Consider the following 15,502-nt stretch of genomic DNA (forward strand, 5'->3'; position numbering starts at 1 on the left):
TTCAATGGCCAGTAACTAATCAGGCTCCAGCCCTCAGTTTGTGGGACCAGGTCATAATTTTCCCATACTGTTGGTAAATGAATGTGTTGTGCCCTCTCCATGGCTAGCGACGGCACTGCCACTCTTTGCAGCCTTTGACCTCAGGAGCCATTAGCTATAGAGGTCGCTGGCTAGGCACCAGGACTCATACTCTCTCCTTACCCCTGCTAGAAAAACAAGGCCCATTAGAGGTTAGTAGCATCACCTGTGGGAATGAAGGGCCACTTGATTTATTAAATAGCTGGGGCTAGCTAGAGCTAGATGTTAAAGGTCCAGAAGCTCTAGATGTTTCAGGGTTTGACTGTAAAGTAAAATAAATTTTATTTCCTGGGTTGCTGCTTAAGTTCTTGGTTTTATTAATGATAACTAAAAATACCGGATAGTTTCCAAGATTCTTCCTCCTCCTATATGGTCTGGTAACCTCATTAAAGTCCATTATAATTTTGTGTATTCAGTATCTGAAAGAAATGTGAGTTGTGCCTTTCTAAAATGTTTGTATTACCTAACAAGAACAGGAAAAATAGATTCTGTAGTCTGTGTTGTAATTCAGAATAATGGTCATAATTTTAATCTTTGTAGGTGCAGGATTTTAATGCTAAATAATAGGTCAGGCTTTGGTTGGGCCAGATACTTTGCTCAGGTGCTAAACAATAAACTTCTTGCTTATTTGAATAAGCAGATGGATTTGAATGTTTTTCTTCAATATATTTACATAATCTGCCTCTTAGACATAAGAAAGCATGGAGAATTCTGTTTCATGTGTTGGAATTTGTAAAACTTTTTTTCAAATGCACATTTTTGAAAGTTCTTAGTATTCTAAGATTCTATTCAGAAAAGAATTTCCTTTGCAAACTTGGATGCAGAATTGAAGGTTACATCTATTGCATATTTGGGACTTTTTCTGTCATATTGTTGCTTTTATTTGGGTGAACCATCTTAATTTGTAAAATAGGCTTATTCCATAATACCTGTATAGATTTACGATTTTACTTTTCTGTAACACTTGGGATGTTATAGCAATTTCCATGTACTTAATTCATGGACTAATGTGTTTTTCAGGCAATATTTGACTGGGTAGATATTGCAGGTGGTAAATTAGCTTCAATGTCACCAATTGGAACCGATCTTGAAACTGTCAAGCAGCAGATTGAAGAGCTAAAGGTATGTGTGGGCTTCATTAATTTCAAAGACTGCATTTTTATGTTCTTTATTCGTAGGATTCTTGACGCAAATTTATTTTACATAATTGAAGTCTTAACGTGTTGATTGTGAAACTGGTTTACTGTGGTGCTTGTACATAATGAGCAGCATATAAGTGCTCATTAAATGATATAAAATACTAGTCGTCTTCTTATTAAATCAATCCCTGTTCATTATAGAAAAGTCAGAAAATACAAATAAGCAGAGACAACTACTCTTAAGATTCGATTTATAGCCTTTCAGATCTCCTCCTGTGGGGAACGCAGTGAGGAGGGGGAAGGGCTGGTGGGGTGTGGGGAGTGTTTTATGCATACGTAACCCATACGGTAAGGATCTTTATGACTTCATTTCTCAGTAGTGTCTCAGCGCCCTCGCTGCACATGCAGCAACATTTTTGCTCTCTCCAGTGCGTCAGAGTAATCCATTTAGTCTAACAAGCTAAAGAAACATCCGTGGCATAATAGTGTTCCCAAAATGTTTGTTTTGTAAAAATATTTGTTGTTTTCCATCTGCTTTCCTCTGTAATTTTTGCTTTTGTGGTTCTTGATCTCCAGCTGTGAAAATGGCTGGACTGTTTCCTCTCTGAATTCCTCTGTGCTGCTGATGATTTATCCAAGTGGGATCAGCTGTTTCCTTCCTAATTTCAAGTTTCCATCCACAGAGACATCACACCATTTTCAATGAACTCTACTAGCTCTTTATATACAATTAATACCTGGCTTTAAAATTGTAGCATTTTCTTCTCTATGGTTTAGAATATTTCATTTAGAAATGGTTACTGTTAACATCATTGTGAATTTTTTTTTAGCTTTATGTGGTCGTGTAGTAAACACATGGTATACTTTACATTCACAGGTGTACAGTTTTGGATATTTGCATATATCTCAGTAGCTTTCATACGGTAGGCTGCTTAAGAGTGCTTTTTCTGAAATTAGATTGTCTGACATTACATCCCGGTGCATCCACTTACTTAGCCAAACGCCCTTGGGACAGTTATCTAACTGGTCTCATGTTTATGCCCTTAGCTTAAATTGAGAATAAAATTATTTTCTTTATAGGTTTGTTTTCAACAAACCAAGTATTCACAATACGTTAGTATTTTTTTAATTATTATTTTTATGTTTGAAAAAAAGGGACGGTTTAGCCATTAATGACTTACTCTTTAATGATTTACTATTACAGATTAAAAATAAATATTTTATGAAAGGACAGTTTCCTACTGCAAGCAACCATTTGCTAACCTGTGTTGGTTGGCAAAGCTGAGATTATTAAATGCATGTTTAGTGAGCACCGGGAGAAAAAATAATGTTATTCTGAGTCAGCAGTGGGTGAGGCATAGGAATAACTCTTAACACAGCCCAGCTGCGAAAAACAAAATGTTCAGTGGGTGTAAGATGTATGTATGTTTTTGAGCAGGCAATGTTACCTTGGGTCTCTTAGGGATATTTTTGGGGAGTTTCATATATGTCAGTGTATTTTTTATTTTATTTTCTATAATTTCAGTGCTCACATATTGCATATATATAGACATTGGAATAAGGTTAGCCTTGAAATGTCTTAATTTTTTTACTGTAGAGAACAAAAATGTGAAATATCAAAATTATAAATAGAAAAATCGTTCTGTCATGAAACATTGAATAAAGAAAAAAGACATCCCTCATCTTTTTTTTGTGTTAGATTTTGTGTTAGATTTTTATTCCTGATCTTCACCTTCCTGACTGTAAGAAATACGAACTAGGATAAATATTGAATCCATAGAATTATTTTGTTTAAAGTTTTGATTTAGAACAAATTTTCCTTGCATCTCTCTTTTTTTTAAAAAAAAAATAGCAATTTAAGTCAGAGGCCTACCAACAACAGATAGAAATGGAGAGACTGAACCATCAAGCAGAGCTTTTGCTGAAGAAAGTAACAGAAGAGAGTGACAAACACACTGTTCAAGACCCGCTAATGGAGCTGAAATTGATATGGGATAGTCTGGATGAAAGAATTATCAACAGACAGGTAAACACTGGCATTCTGTTAAGAAGCTAGAAAAGTTCAATTTCATATATTAAGGTAAAATCATTATTAAAAGGGAAGATTAGGTGATGAGGTACATAAAGTTTTGAAGCCCCTAAATTCTTATTTTATTAGAATTCTTCCTACTTCTCACATGTCATTTTTAACCACAAGGAATTTCAAACTTAAAATGTAGGCTATGATGATTGGGCTTCATTGGATATGCTTACAGAGTTACACAGCATGCAACAATGGATTGTTTTGTCTCTGTTATTTTTATAAATGTGTGTCATTCATAATATCAAATTCATGTAGATTTTCTTCCTCTCCATTTTTTCTGTAGCATAAGCTGGAGGGGGCTCTGTTAGCCCTGGGCCAGTTCCAGCACGCCTTGGATGAGCTGCTGACGTGGCTGACGCACACCGAGGGCCTGCTCAGTGAGCAGAAACCTGTGGGAGGAGACCCGAAGGCCATTGAAATTGAACTTGCCAAGCATCATGTATGTAGCTATTCTTGTGTGTCGTGTTTCTCTATGCGGTTTTAGTGCCGCCAGATTGTTTTCTGGTAGGTTTCCTCTTGATGCGTTTTTCAAGTTTATGATTTTAGTGCAGGTCCACATTTGACGTTTGTAACTGATGGTTAAACTACTTAAAACACATTTTTAAAAAGATCACAATCAAAAAATTTTCCCCATTGTTCAAGGCAGTTGTCAAGAACAGCAAGGGTGGGAAACCTTTGGTGAAGTTTTAGGGCTGCATGGCAAACATTGGTTTAAATCCCTGATGATACCCGTCACTGGATTGACAGAGCCTAGTTTTTAAAAGTTGTTCGGGGAAAGCCTCCAAGTCATAGGCTCGAAATGTTCCACTGCGGGCTGAGTGTATGTTTTCCCTCTGGTCACCCATATCTCCGTGTGTCTCACCTGCTGCTCGTTTGGCACATCGGACATCTTTTCTGTTTGCCTGTACGTCTCTCACTGTGTGGAGTTTGCTCTTTAGTCTCTGTGTCTCTCTTACTTCCCACTTGCTTTCTGTGACTTTAGTCCTTTTCTTTCTGAATTAGTCTTTAACAATATTTGTCATGTTTACAAGGGTTTTTATATGTCCCACACTTGATTTAAAGCTTTGAATTAAAAATGTTAATCTTGAGATACATGGAAAACAACTTTATATTGTTGTCATCTTTGTGACATTTGGTTGATAATTCATAATAGAAAATTCCCTATCTCTGTACAGCCTGAAGGGTTTAGGGAGCAGGAAAGCATAGAGCTGACCACAGTGGGCCCCAAACTGATAGCAGGAAGCATCTTCCCAGCTTAGATGATCTCCAGCCTAGGTCATCAGAGCAGACCTCACAGGGGTTGAGAGCAGAGCTCTAGCTTATTACGATAAAGTTCATTCGCCTAGAAAAATAATAAATCCTGAAACCCAGTTGTTAGAATCCTTGTGTGAATGACCAAAGCCATTGACTTCGCCAGGAAGAGTGAGATAAATAAATTTTTTTCAGAGAAAAACAAAATGAAAATCTCTCAAGTCGATAGGCTTAATGAATAGACGGTTATGATCAGTAGAGTTTATCCTGACAGTCAACGTCAACGGTCTTTCATAGAACTTTAGCATTCACATTAATAGAGGCATCTTATCTAAGGTTACGTCCTAAATTCTGACCTTGTATAAGTTTTCCTTGATTATCAAATAGTAAATGCTTAATAATTTTACATATGTATTATATGAAAGGTTTTTGGTACTTTACTATCACAATAAACAGTTTTTTAGTATTCTTGCTTTAGTTTTCCTTCTTTCATACTTTTCCCTATAGTAATTGTAGTCTATGAGAGACTATGGACTCTGAAAAACAAACTGAGGGCCTCAGAGGGGAGGGGGGTGGGGGAATGGGATAGACTGGTGATGGGTAGTAAGGAGGGCACGTATTGCATGGTGCACTGGGTGTTATACGCAACTAATGAATCATCGAACTTTACATCAAAAACCAGGGATGTACTGTATGGTGACTAGCATAATATAATAAAAAAATATTATTATAAAAAAATTAAATAAATAAATAAATTTCTCTCCCGCTTGGGGCGCTTGGGTGGCTCAGTCGGTTAAGTGTCACTCTTGGTTTCAGCTCAGGTCATTATCTCAGGGTCCTGGGATAGAGCCCTGTGTCAGGGCTCTGTGCTCAGCAGGGAGCCTGCTTCTCCCCCTCCACCACTCCTCCCTCCACCCCTCCTCCCGCTCGCACAGGCTCTCTCTTTGTCTCTCTCTAAAATAAATCCTTATTTTTTTTTTGTTTTTTTATTTTTTTTAGATTTTATTTATTTATTTGACAGAGAGAGAGACAGCTAGCGAGAGAGGGAACACAGGCAGGGGGAGTGGGAGAGGAAGAAGCAGGCTCCCAGTGGAGGAGCCTGATGTGGGGCTCGATCCCAGGACTCTGGGATCACGCCCTGAGCCAAAGGCAGATGCTTAACAACTGAGCCACCCAGGCGCCCCTAAAATAAATAAATCTTTAAAACAATTTTCTCTCTATATAGTCTGTATAGTCATATATAGTCAATACAGTCATTGCCCAACCATATCTTATTAGGCAATTAGGACTTATTTTGTATCATTAATATTTTTTATTACTTAATGTCTGTCTTACACTTTTGTAAGAGCAGTAATGACTAGTCAGACTGACTCTGCATAGAAAGATGTTTATTCCTGTAGTGTGAGTGGATATAGCATTTACATTTTCATAAACTTAGCAGTTGTCTTTAAAAGCAACATGTATCAGTGACAGGAATTTTGTAGACTACGGTATTGGCGGGGACGTGACACGCCCTGGCGCGGTTATTTTGGCAAGGCATGAGTTAGGGGTCTTTTAGTTCTGTTTATCTATCTGTGAGCAGTTAGAAAGTCTCCTCCCTTCTCCTTTCATTTCTTAAAGGTCAGAAGTTAAAGGGCTTAAAATCACCAGCCCAGCCGCTGGAAGAAGGGAGAGAATGTTTCCATCCCTCTCCTTCTTTCTTCTCTGGCCCCTATGCTCTGCCTTATGTGGCAGGACTTAGACCATTTAGAAGAATGAATTTTATAGAATTACATTTATATTTTGACCACAAGAATATTTAACGCTTACCTCTGAAAGCGATTAGTACTGTTAACCTATCAAAGTACATGCTTTTTATAAAGATTGCTCTTTTTTAAAAATTGTTTACTTAAGACATGAAAATTAAGTTCAATTAAAATGAGTTTGAATCAAATGAAAACGATTAGAACCTTTTAATTATAATCTCCAGATACTTAATGTCCTCAATTGCAAGGTTATTCTAATGCGAAGAACTAACAAAATGTTCTTACATAATCATTTCAGGGGCTATTGGTAGACTGAAGGTATATGTAGGAAAGCTGCGAAGTTGAGAGAAAAGAAGTCCACCATTTTAACACTTTCTTATATTAAATTCTAAGCATATGATGTTTTTACTTCACAATGTTTTATACTCAGCAAATAAACGTTGCATTAAAAGTGATGTTAACATGTTACGAGCTAGTAAACATAGTGTTATTTTAATATTTTCAGGTGCTTCAAAATGACGTGTTAGCCCATCAGTCCACAGTGGAAGCCGTTAATAAAGCAGGAAATGATCTAATTGGATCAAGTGCAGGAGAAGAAGCAAGCAACCTTCAGAACAAGCTGGAGGTTTTAAACCAACGCTGGCAAAATGTTTTGGAAAAAACAGAACAAAGGAAGCAGCAGCTGGATGGTGCCTTGCGCCAGGTGAATAAGAAAATAAATTCTCAAACTTTCGTTGGCCTGTAAGACCAAAATAGCCTCGAATTCTGGGGCACCTGGGTGGCTCAGCCGGTTAAGCGTCCGACTCTTCATTTCGGCTCAGGTCATGATCTCAGGGTTGTGGGATGGAGCCCTGTGTCAGGCTCGGCATTCAGTGGGGAGTCTGCCCTTTGCCCCCGCCCCCACACTCTTTCTCTCTTTCTGTTTTTCTGTAAAATAAATGAATAAATCTTTTTAAAAAATAGCCTGGAATTCTTTGATTGGTTTGCAGACCCTTGTTTGATTTTTATTCCTCAAGGAGAGGAATAAAAATAAGTGGGATAAAGAACAGAGCAGATGAGAAGGCAGCCCTCTGGTTCTTAGTGTAATAGTCTTATCTGCCAGAGCTCTCACGATGAGGAAAGGCAGGCAAATCTATTTGCACCTGCCTGTTCTTAAGAATGCATCGAGAGGCTTAGCAGGCCGGGATTGTTTAAACCTTGTTTTCTGCTGGAAAGTGACAATGTGTTTGTGGCCCAAACTTAAAACTCTCTATCACTCCAGGCCAAAGGGTTCCATGGTGAGATTGAGGATTTGCAGCAGTGGCTAACTGACACTGAGCGTCATCTGTTAGCATCCAAACCTCTGGGAGGTTTACCAGAAACAGCCAGGGAGCAGCTTAATGCCCACATGGTAAGTATATTATTTCCCACAGCTCTAGCCTCCGATGAAGACGCTGACCATTTTGTGTGGGCGCTGGTGATAAATAAATTGTGGGAGAAGGCTTAAAGGATATACAGTTTTATAGCAGAAATCTTTGTGTGTAAATGCTAGAAAAACCATTTATTGATTAAAATTTTCAAGTCAGAATCTATTCTTTATTTCAGAGATTAGTGTGTCAGTGTATGAAGAAAGGTTTTATAAGTCTAGACATTTTTTAGAAGCAGACTTTTCCCCGTAAAATGATGAGCTTGTATGGATAGTAACACAAAATAGTGTAAATTATAAACTGTTGTACCTTGAGTGAAAAGAAAAATCCCTAAAGTAATCAGAATTGACTTTAAAGTTATTGTTGTAAGCATGATACTCCCTGGAAGTTTCCTGGAAGACTGGAAAATATGTTCTTGTTCTGTTCAAGAGTTGCTTGCTTGTCTGTTTGTTTTAATGGTGATGGGGCTGTATCTTCAACTTCATACCCATACCAGCTATGGACAAGAGGAGGCTTCTGTTAATTGTCCTATTGGGAGATTGTGTCTGTGGGCTGTTCCCACACAGATTCTGTGGCACTGTCGACTCTTAAAGATAAGGAGGAAAAAATAATGAAACTTGAGACTCCGGCTTCCTTTCACAGAAATGTGGACTGACAAATTGAATTTAGACTTTGATTTATTGACATTTCCTATTCATTTACATGAGAACTCAGCTTTAGAAGTCCTAAGAGAAAACAGTCTGTTTCAGATTTTGAAAACTAATCCTTTTTTATACTTGTGAATTTGCATCAGAAAAATTTTTTAATATTCAAATGCTGATAATTAAGGTCTTGGGAAATAAAAGTACAAGTATTTAGGGATTGGGCAGAAGAAATGGGCCATTATACATGAAATCCTGTCTTCTTTATTAGATGTCCAATGTTGTTGTAAGAGCTTTATTGAAATGGCAGTTAGTTATAAATAATTCTGAATTTGGTGCTTTGGAGAGGAAGTAACCGTCTTGTAGGTGTTGTCAAGAAATTCAACAGAGGTGGCATCTTACTCATTTTACAGTTGGTATGAGCAGTTAAAGTCAGTTCCATCAATCCAGTATGGAATTTCCTAGTAACCTTTAATGTGTATTCGTTGTTTTAGAAAATTACTGTGTACATGGTTTTGTTGTTGTTGTTGTTACTGTCATTTTTTTGGTGCCACGGGGGACCCATTTGTTTCACTGAAAAAATAGTTAAATAATAACTTGGCAGTGCTTGTCTTTCTTTTCCATAAAACCTAACTGGCTTCCAGATGCTGTTTCCTTTCCTGGAACTACCTACATAGTTATCACGGTGTTCATTAAGCAGACGTTTAAGGACTTCTTAAACAAACATGCTTGGGATTATTCTCTAATAACAAGTAGTTTTTAAATGTTGATTTAGAAGTATATGATAAAAAGGTGGAAAGCAAAGAGCTTATCTTAGAAATAGTTTACTTTTAGAAAAATATTACTATACATAGCCCCTTATTTGGTTTGGATGAGGTATTAAAATGAGTTTGCTTAACCCAATATAATTGTAAATTCTATGATTTAAGGAATCCTAAACAGTTATTGGTACTTGTTGATATCATTTTAGTAATGCTCTTTTGATGTGGTTGTGTTAGAAATGAAAGAAACTAGAAAACCTGGAATATTACAGTTTCCTGAGATTTAGCTGTATTTAAAAGTTTTGCTCTAGGATTAAAGGCTTTTGGTAGGTGGTACTATAACTATGTTTAGAAGGTTTTTTTTTTTTTAGGGCTTAAGAAATTATAAAGTTTTGAGAGGATAAAAATGTCCTGGAATTAGTAGTAATGGCTGCACATCTTTGTGAATACACTAAAAAACACTGAACCGTACACTTTAAAATGCTGAATTTTATGAGTTCTATCTCAGCTTTAAAAATTATTGAAATATGTTATTTGAAAATGTTGAAAATGTTAGACATAGAACCAATGAAATAGAGCTGGTCTTAAGTTTTTACATGAATGTAACTCTTGTTTTATTGATATTAAATTCTGAATTTGCCTTCATAATTGTTTAATATTCTCTGTAGAAGGAATACAGTTGCATTCTGGTTGAAAGCTTTAAAAATTCTATAAATGAGAGTAATATTCGTAGTACCACAAGTTTGTCTTTTGTGATTCCAAAGTCTGAATAATCAGCTTCAAATCTCTTGCTGTATTGGGTCTTTACTTTCTATTCATTGGTTGTCTTCTGAGCACAGAATTAAATTATACCAAAAATTATTACAGCCATTGTATCATAGTCTGAGGAGAGACTTAGAAAACCCATTTTACAGAGGAGGAAACTTAGGCCCAGAGAGGTTAAATTACTGGCTCAGGGTCACAGATCTGGTTGGTTACAGGGCAGTGAAACCTTTCTTGAAAACATTTAAAAAATTACTTCACAAACTTTAGCATGCTGGAATGGACTGATAATGAGAGCACCATTTCTGAGATTTCTAGCAGTCAGGGTATGTCTATTAGATCTAGGTGTTGTTTCAATATAGTGAAAAGCTTGAATGTGTCAGGGTTATTCTGTGTGTTGAATAGAGGTAAATATATGATAAGGGGCTTGGGATTGATGACCTGGAAAAGGAACTTTTAGATTTTATTCTCTTAAAAATGATATAACTTGGGCGGATATCTCAATTTAGGAAATCTGTGCTGCCTTTGATGTTAAAGAAGAAACATACAAAAGTCTGATGCAGAAAGGCCAGCAGATGCTTGCAAGATGCCCCAAATCTGCAGAGACAATTGACCAAGACTTAAATAACTTGAAAGAAAAATGGGAATCGGTGGAAACCAAACTCAATGAAAGGAAAGTATGTGCTTTAATTAATGTCATAGAATGAATATTTTAGTTGTTTTGTTTCATGGGATTTATTTATCTCTGAGTAGAATTATCACTGGAACTTTTAATGATCCGTGTTTAAATTTTCTTCATATACATATAGAGGTTTCATGGGGTCAATTGAAAATAGTATTCTCTTTTAATACAGGAGAACAGAGTTAAAGCAGTCTATTCAAACAGATCATAGATCAAATGTCACTAAGTATATTTTTAAATTTGTGAACCACTCTAATTCTGGATTGTTAAATAATTCTAATCACACTGATTTATGTATATAGTGGGGAGGGAAAGAGGGAGGTCAAGGGAGTGAGATGATTGTATATATAATAAGCACTTCCATAACAAAAGTCCATGAAAAGGGATTAAAATTATCACCATTTAATGCTATAAGAAAAATGATAGGCTAGGAATACTAGATTGTGTGCCCTCAGTGACAGAGCATAATGTATATATATTTCACAGTATTTTGACCCCCAGCATTAATCATGTGAATGTCAAGTTTTCTTTCTCCAGATTCTGTTTAGTAATTGTGTTCTGTGGTTAATTGCCCCCAAATCATAATTTTAGTTTATATTAGATTTTTTTTTAGCTCCAGTGAGGTCTTCTCACTATACTTAAAGGAGTTTGGTTTGCCAGTATTTTAGTGAAAGACCATTATATTCATAAACTGTTTAGGTAATACAGAAATACAGATTAGGTATAAATAAAGGGTGGATGGGAAGGAAATCTGGCAGCGAGTGGCTAAACTGGGGTGGGGGGTGGAATTAAATATCATCAAATACTAAATAATCTGTCTTCGCAGACTAAACTGGAAGAGGCTCTCAACTTGGCAATGGAGTTCCACAATTCTCTCCAAGACTTCATCAACTGGCTAACCCAGGCTGAACAGACCCTAAATGTAGCTTCTCGGCCAAGTCTTATCTTGGATACAGTTCTGTTTCAAATCGATGAACACAAGGTATGTTGTAACTCAGATGGTCAGCATTCTCACTTAAGACCTTTTTACACAACAGACTGTTTTAATGTCAGAAGCATGAATTTGGTAGTTTGAAAACTTTATTTTGTCCTTCAAAATGGTTTCAGCTCATGATAACAAAAGCATTTTTAAGATAGAACAGTTTTTCATTTGTTTCTAATTCTACCCTTTTTTTCTTTGGGAAAGGTCTTTGCCAATGAAGTAAATTCTCACCGTGAGCAGATAATAGAGCTGGACAAAACTGGAACCCACCTGAAATATTTCAGTCAGAAACAAGATGTTGTCCTAATTAAGAATCTATTGATCAGTGTACAGAGTCGATGGGAAAAAGTGGTTCAACGGTTAGTAGAAAGAGGAAGATCTTTGGATGATGCAAGGAAGAGAGCCAAGCAGGTAAACCTTTATAAAACTCTCTGAAGTTGGCAATCAGTCAGTTCTAGGTGTTGAGATTTATATCACGCTGTTAAAGTACTTTTATTGCAGGCTGTATTAGTTGTAACAATCATGGCACAAGGCCAAGGTGTTTATTTCCTAAAAGGGCTGTGGCCTCAGTTTCAATAGGTGACATCACTCTTTGCCCTGACAGTACCTTCTGGTCTTGGGGACTAATCTTGAAAAGACTGATTATAGCTTGGCTTCATAGACTAACCGTTATCATTAAGGTCCAAAAAAAGGCTCGGATTTTTTGTTATTAGGTTTGTTTGTTTGTTTTTCCCTTTGTCCTTGCAATCTCTACTCTTATACCCAGAGTAAGTCATCATACTTTATTATATTGCTACCTTGTGTTTAGTTCCTAAGCCAGACTTTGTCCACAGACTCTCAGGGCCGAGAGGCAGACACTTGGCCCTCCAGCAGCTTCCTGAAAGGGCTGATTCCATGTCTGAGCTGCTGGGTACCCCTCACGTCTCTGAATCTATACCCTTGTTGACAGGCTCTCGTTTCTTCTCTAGTATTTTGATGCAGTTCCACGCTGCTTTTTGAATTAGTTGTTTGAACCTTTTAGGGCTGTTTTTTTCCTTTTTCTTTTTAATCTAGAGAATCTCACAAGGAGCGCCCCTTACTCTCTTCACCTGTTATTAATTTTCCATTGCTAGACTAAACACAGAAAAGAGGTAAAATTCCGTGTCTCTGTGCTCCAGGGAAGAGAGATGTGCCTGCCTCGGTTGGCATATATCTCTGACTCTTACTAGAAACTCAAGTGTAATGTTGAGGCTAAATTTTCTTATGACTCTCTTTGCCCCATTTAGTTGCATTTGCCTTTAATTGGCATTGGACTCCGTTCTTTTGGGGAGTCAGGCTCAGTTGGGTGATACAGAAGATGTCATGGGAGTCACATGTTTCACTGTTTAAAGCTCTCAGCATAAATTTGTTAAAAGCTTTAGAAATGATAAATTGCATTGTTGTAGGATTACGTGCTGTATTATTTCTTTTTGAGTGGGATGTATGATGTGTTCAGTGTTATCAGTGAGTCTGTGGAATAGAATCAGTCTCTTAATGTGATTTTTAAGGCAGTATTAATGATAAGCGTGACATCCTTGTCTCCACCAATGTAGCAGTTTCCTCTGTAGTGTGGACATTGCTTGAGTTACGAACATCTGATTTATAGAAATCTTTCTCCTTTCTCCATGTTGTCAATTCTATTTTCTCACTTTGTTTAATCTGCAAGGCTTTTCTGCTGCTTTTTGGTGCAAAAGGTTAGCATTTCGTCTATTTATGTGGCTTAAAAATAGTTCTTAAAGCAGGACCAGCCTTTGAATCTGTGCATTTCTATCATTAAACTTGCCATCCATGATAGCCGACATTCTTTGTAGCAAGACTACCAAACACTGTGACTATTCCTTTATTTCTTATTATTCTAATATCTTAGTTTGGGGTTGGATATGAATCATAGGTCCCTGACTTTGGCAGTGTCTGTGCCTCTTCTGGCCTCTGTATTTTCATATTTAAATTGATTGGAGCTGTGGGAAGGATGTGCCGGGGAACAGGTTTGCAGTGAGATGATCTCCTCAGGCCCTGCCGGACTTGTGATGCCGTGCTCTTATTGTGTTTATTGCAAAGTGTCTTTTTGTTGTTTCTTTATTAATGTGCTTTGATATAAAACAGATTTTATTGTGATTACTTCAGTTTTTTGTTATGTATCCATCCACTTAAGTTTATCATGAGAAATTACTTATAACCGATCTCACAATTTGGTATCCAAAAATAGTATTCACTAGTTCTCTGTGATAAACAGAAAAGAGACTGTGGCTGAAATCAAGTATACATAGCACCAGGATATTACAAGGTCATAGATGCCCAAGAGAATTCTATTTTGTTAGAATTCACATACGTGGGTGCTCTTACATATAAAACCAGTATGTGAGGCACAGGCATGAATTTGAACACTTTGATAGCAACAGTATAGACACTGATCTCCCTTTGTATTAAATAGGAATGGTAGGGCCTTTGTTGTTGTTGTTCTTGTTACTTTTTAAGACCGATTTATAGACTTTATCCTTTGTCTTTCCCTTTTTGTTCCTTTTCATTAACATGGGACCGAAACACCTTCGAAGTAAACCCAGATCTGTCAGTGAGGGCAGTGGACAAATAAAATTCTCTTGACGGTTTATGTTAATTACGAAGCAAAAGGAAAGAGAGGGAAGTTCTCCCTGGTGTTCACTGTTTCTAGGCTCATTTCTGTTTTTGTTAAAGTTGACGTGTTTGGATGAGTTACACACAACAAAGTGACCTTGGGGGCACGACCACAAAAGCCAAGAGTTAATAAAACATTTGTAATCGGTGAAGCTACTACTTTCTTCTTTTTTAGGGGAAATTTGAATTAATAATTTTTAACGTTTTCATTAACATTAATTTCTATTTTAAAAATATGCTAGATTTCAAGTATAGCAAGCACACCAGAAAATTTTCTGGATAGAAATATACATTTCTTTTACAGTTCCATGAAGCGTGGAGTAAACTTATGGAATGGCTAGAGGAATCAGAAAAATCTTTGGATTCTGAACTGGAAATCGCCAATGATCCAGACAAGATAAAAACACAGCTTGCACAGCATAAGGTGGGTCTACAATTAAGAAAAGCATGTATGTCGTTCTGTATCTCAAGATCACTTCTAAATTCTTACCTGGTTGTGTATTCATCACTGGGGGAAGAAAGGCTGTCCAATATGGACCTCCATTAAATTTAAAGCCAATTGCCCTTCACATTGGTCAAGTGGCAATAGTATCTTTTCTCTCTGCTGACCGTTCCACTATGACGCTAGGGTTAATTGTTAAAAGAAAATACACAAAATTAAAATGGAAAGTGTTCTATAATCTATAGCATAAAAGACTTACAGGGCTTCAAATGTTGGCATTTCAGTTTTTCACGTCTGTCTTGTAATTTCTTTCATAGATCAAATGCCATGTAGAAGATAATTTTGTAGCAAAAAGTACTTAAATCTTGCCATATAGGTTCTTTCAAACAGTTTAGTGGGGAAAATTTGTTGCCTCTACACGAACTGGTGTTTTATTGTATATGTGGTATATGAAATTCCATCCATACCCTCAAAGACACATAGTCAGTGGCTTCAGTAAACTAGAAGGTGTAGAAACATATTATTTTATATTTTCTACCTTTTATATTCGTACCACATGGCATTCAAAGAACATCCCCCCCCCCCCCCCAATCCTCCTCAACTCTTTGAATTTGGGTCTGTCATTCTGGTTACAAAGTGATCATCAGCCCTCAGGGTGAGGATACAGGTAAAGGAGAGTGGGTCCTGAGAAAACACTTTTATAGTTTTAAGAATCTACATATATATTATTGCTTGAAACATGATAATTTTTAAAAAGCTGGAAAAAAATTGGGGTGAGGTAGGGTTGATCATCTTTGGAAAATTCTAGGCATCGTCTTCATACAGGTTGATTGCTTCCCTGGGTAGTTCTGACTAACCTTAGGAGGTCGTGATCCTGGGAT

The 15,502-nt window shown here is 36.9% G+C and overlaps 1 protein-coding gene across 23 annotated transcripts in view; it reads left to right on the forward strand.

The window, feature by feature from the left end:
- Positions 1 to 15,502, forward strand: part of DST (dystonin) — a 452,944-nt gene that overhangs the window by 408,328 nt on the left and 29,114 nt on the right. For all 23 annotated transcript variants that reach the window (XM_087856988.1, XM_087856983.1, XM_087856986.1 and 20 more), the window contains 9 exons: positions 1,099 to 1,200; positions 3,070 to 3,243; positions 3,584 to 3,739; positions 6,802 to 6,999; positions 7,558 to 7,686; positions 10,376 to 10,543; positions 11,375 to 11,530; positions 11,735 to 11,941; positions 14,484 to 14,603. In XM_087856988.1, the coding sequence (XP_087713114.1) occupies positions 1,099 to 1,200; positions 3,070 to 3,243; positions 3,584 to 3,739; positions 6,802 to 6,999; positions 7,558 to 7,686; positions 10,376 to 10,543; positions 11,375 to 11,530; positions 11,735 to 11,941; positions 14,484 to 14,603 (1,410 nt within the window). The remainder of the gene's footprint in view (positions 1 to 1,098; positions 1,201 to 3,069; positions 3,244 to 3,583; positions 3,740 to 6,801; positions 7,000 to 7,557; positions 7,687 to 10,375; positions 10,544 to 11,374; positions 11,531 to 11,734; positions 11,942 to 14,483; positions 14,604 to 15,502) is intronic.

The sequence above is a fragment of the Ursus americanus genome, chromosome 29, assembly GCF_024610735.1.
Source record: "Ursus americanus isolate L20-20 chromosome 29, mUrsAme1.1.p, whole genome shotgun sequence".
NCBI lineage: Eukaryota > Metazoa > Chordata > Mammalia > Carnivora > Ursidae > Ursus > Ursus americanus.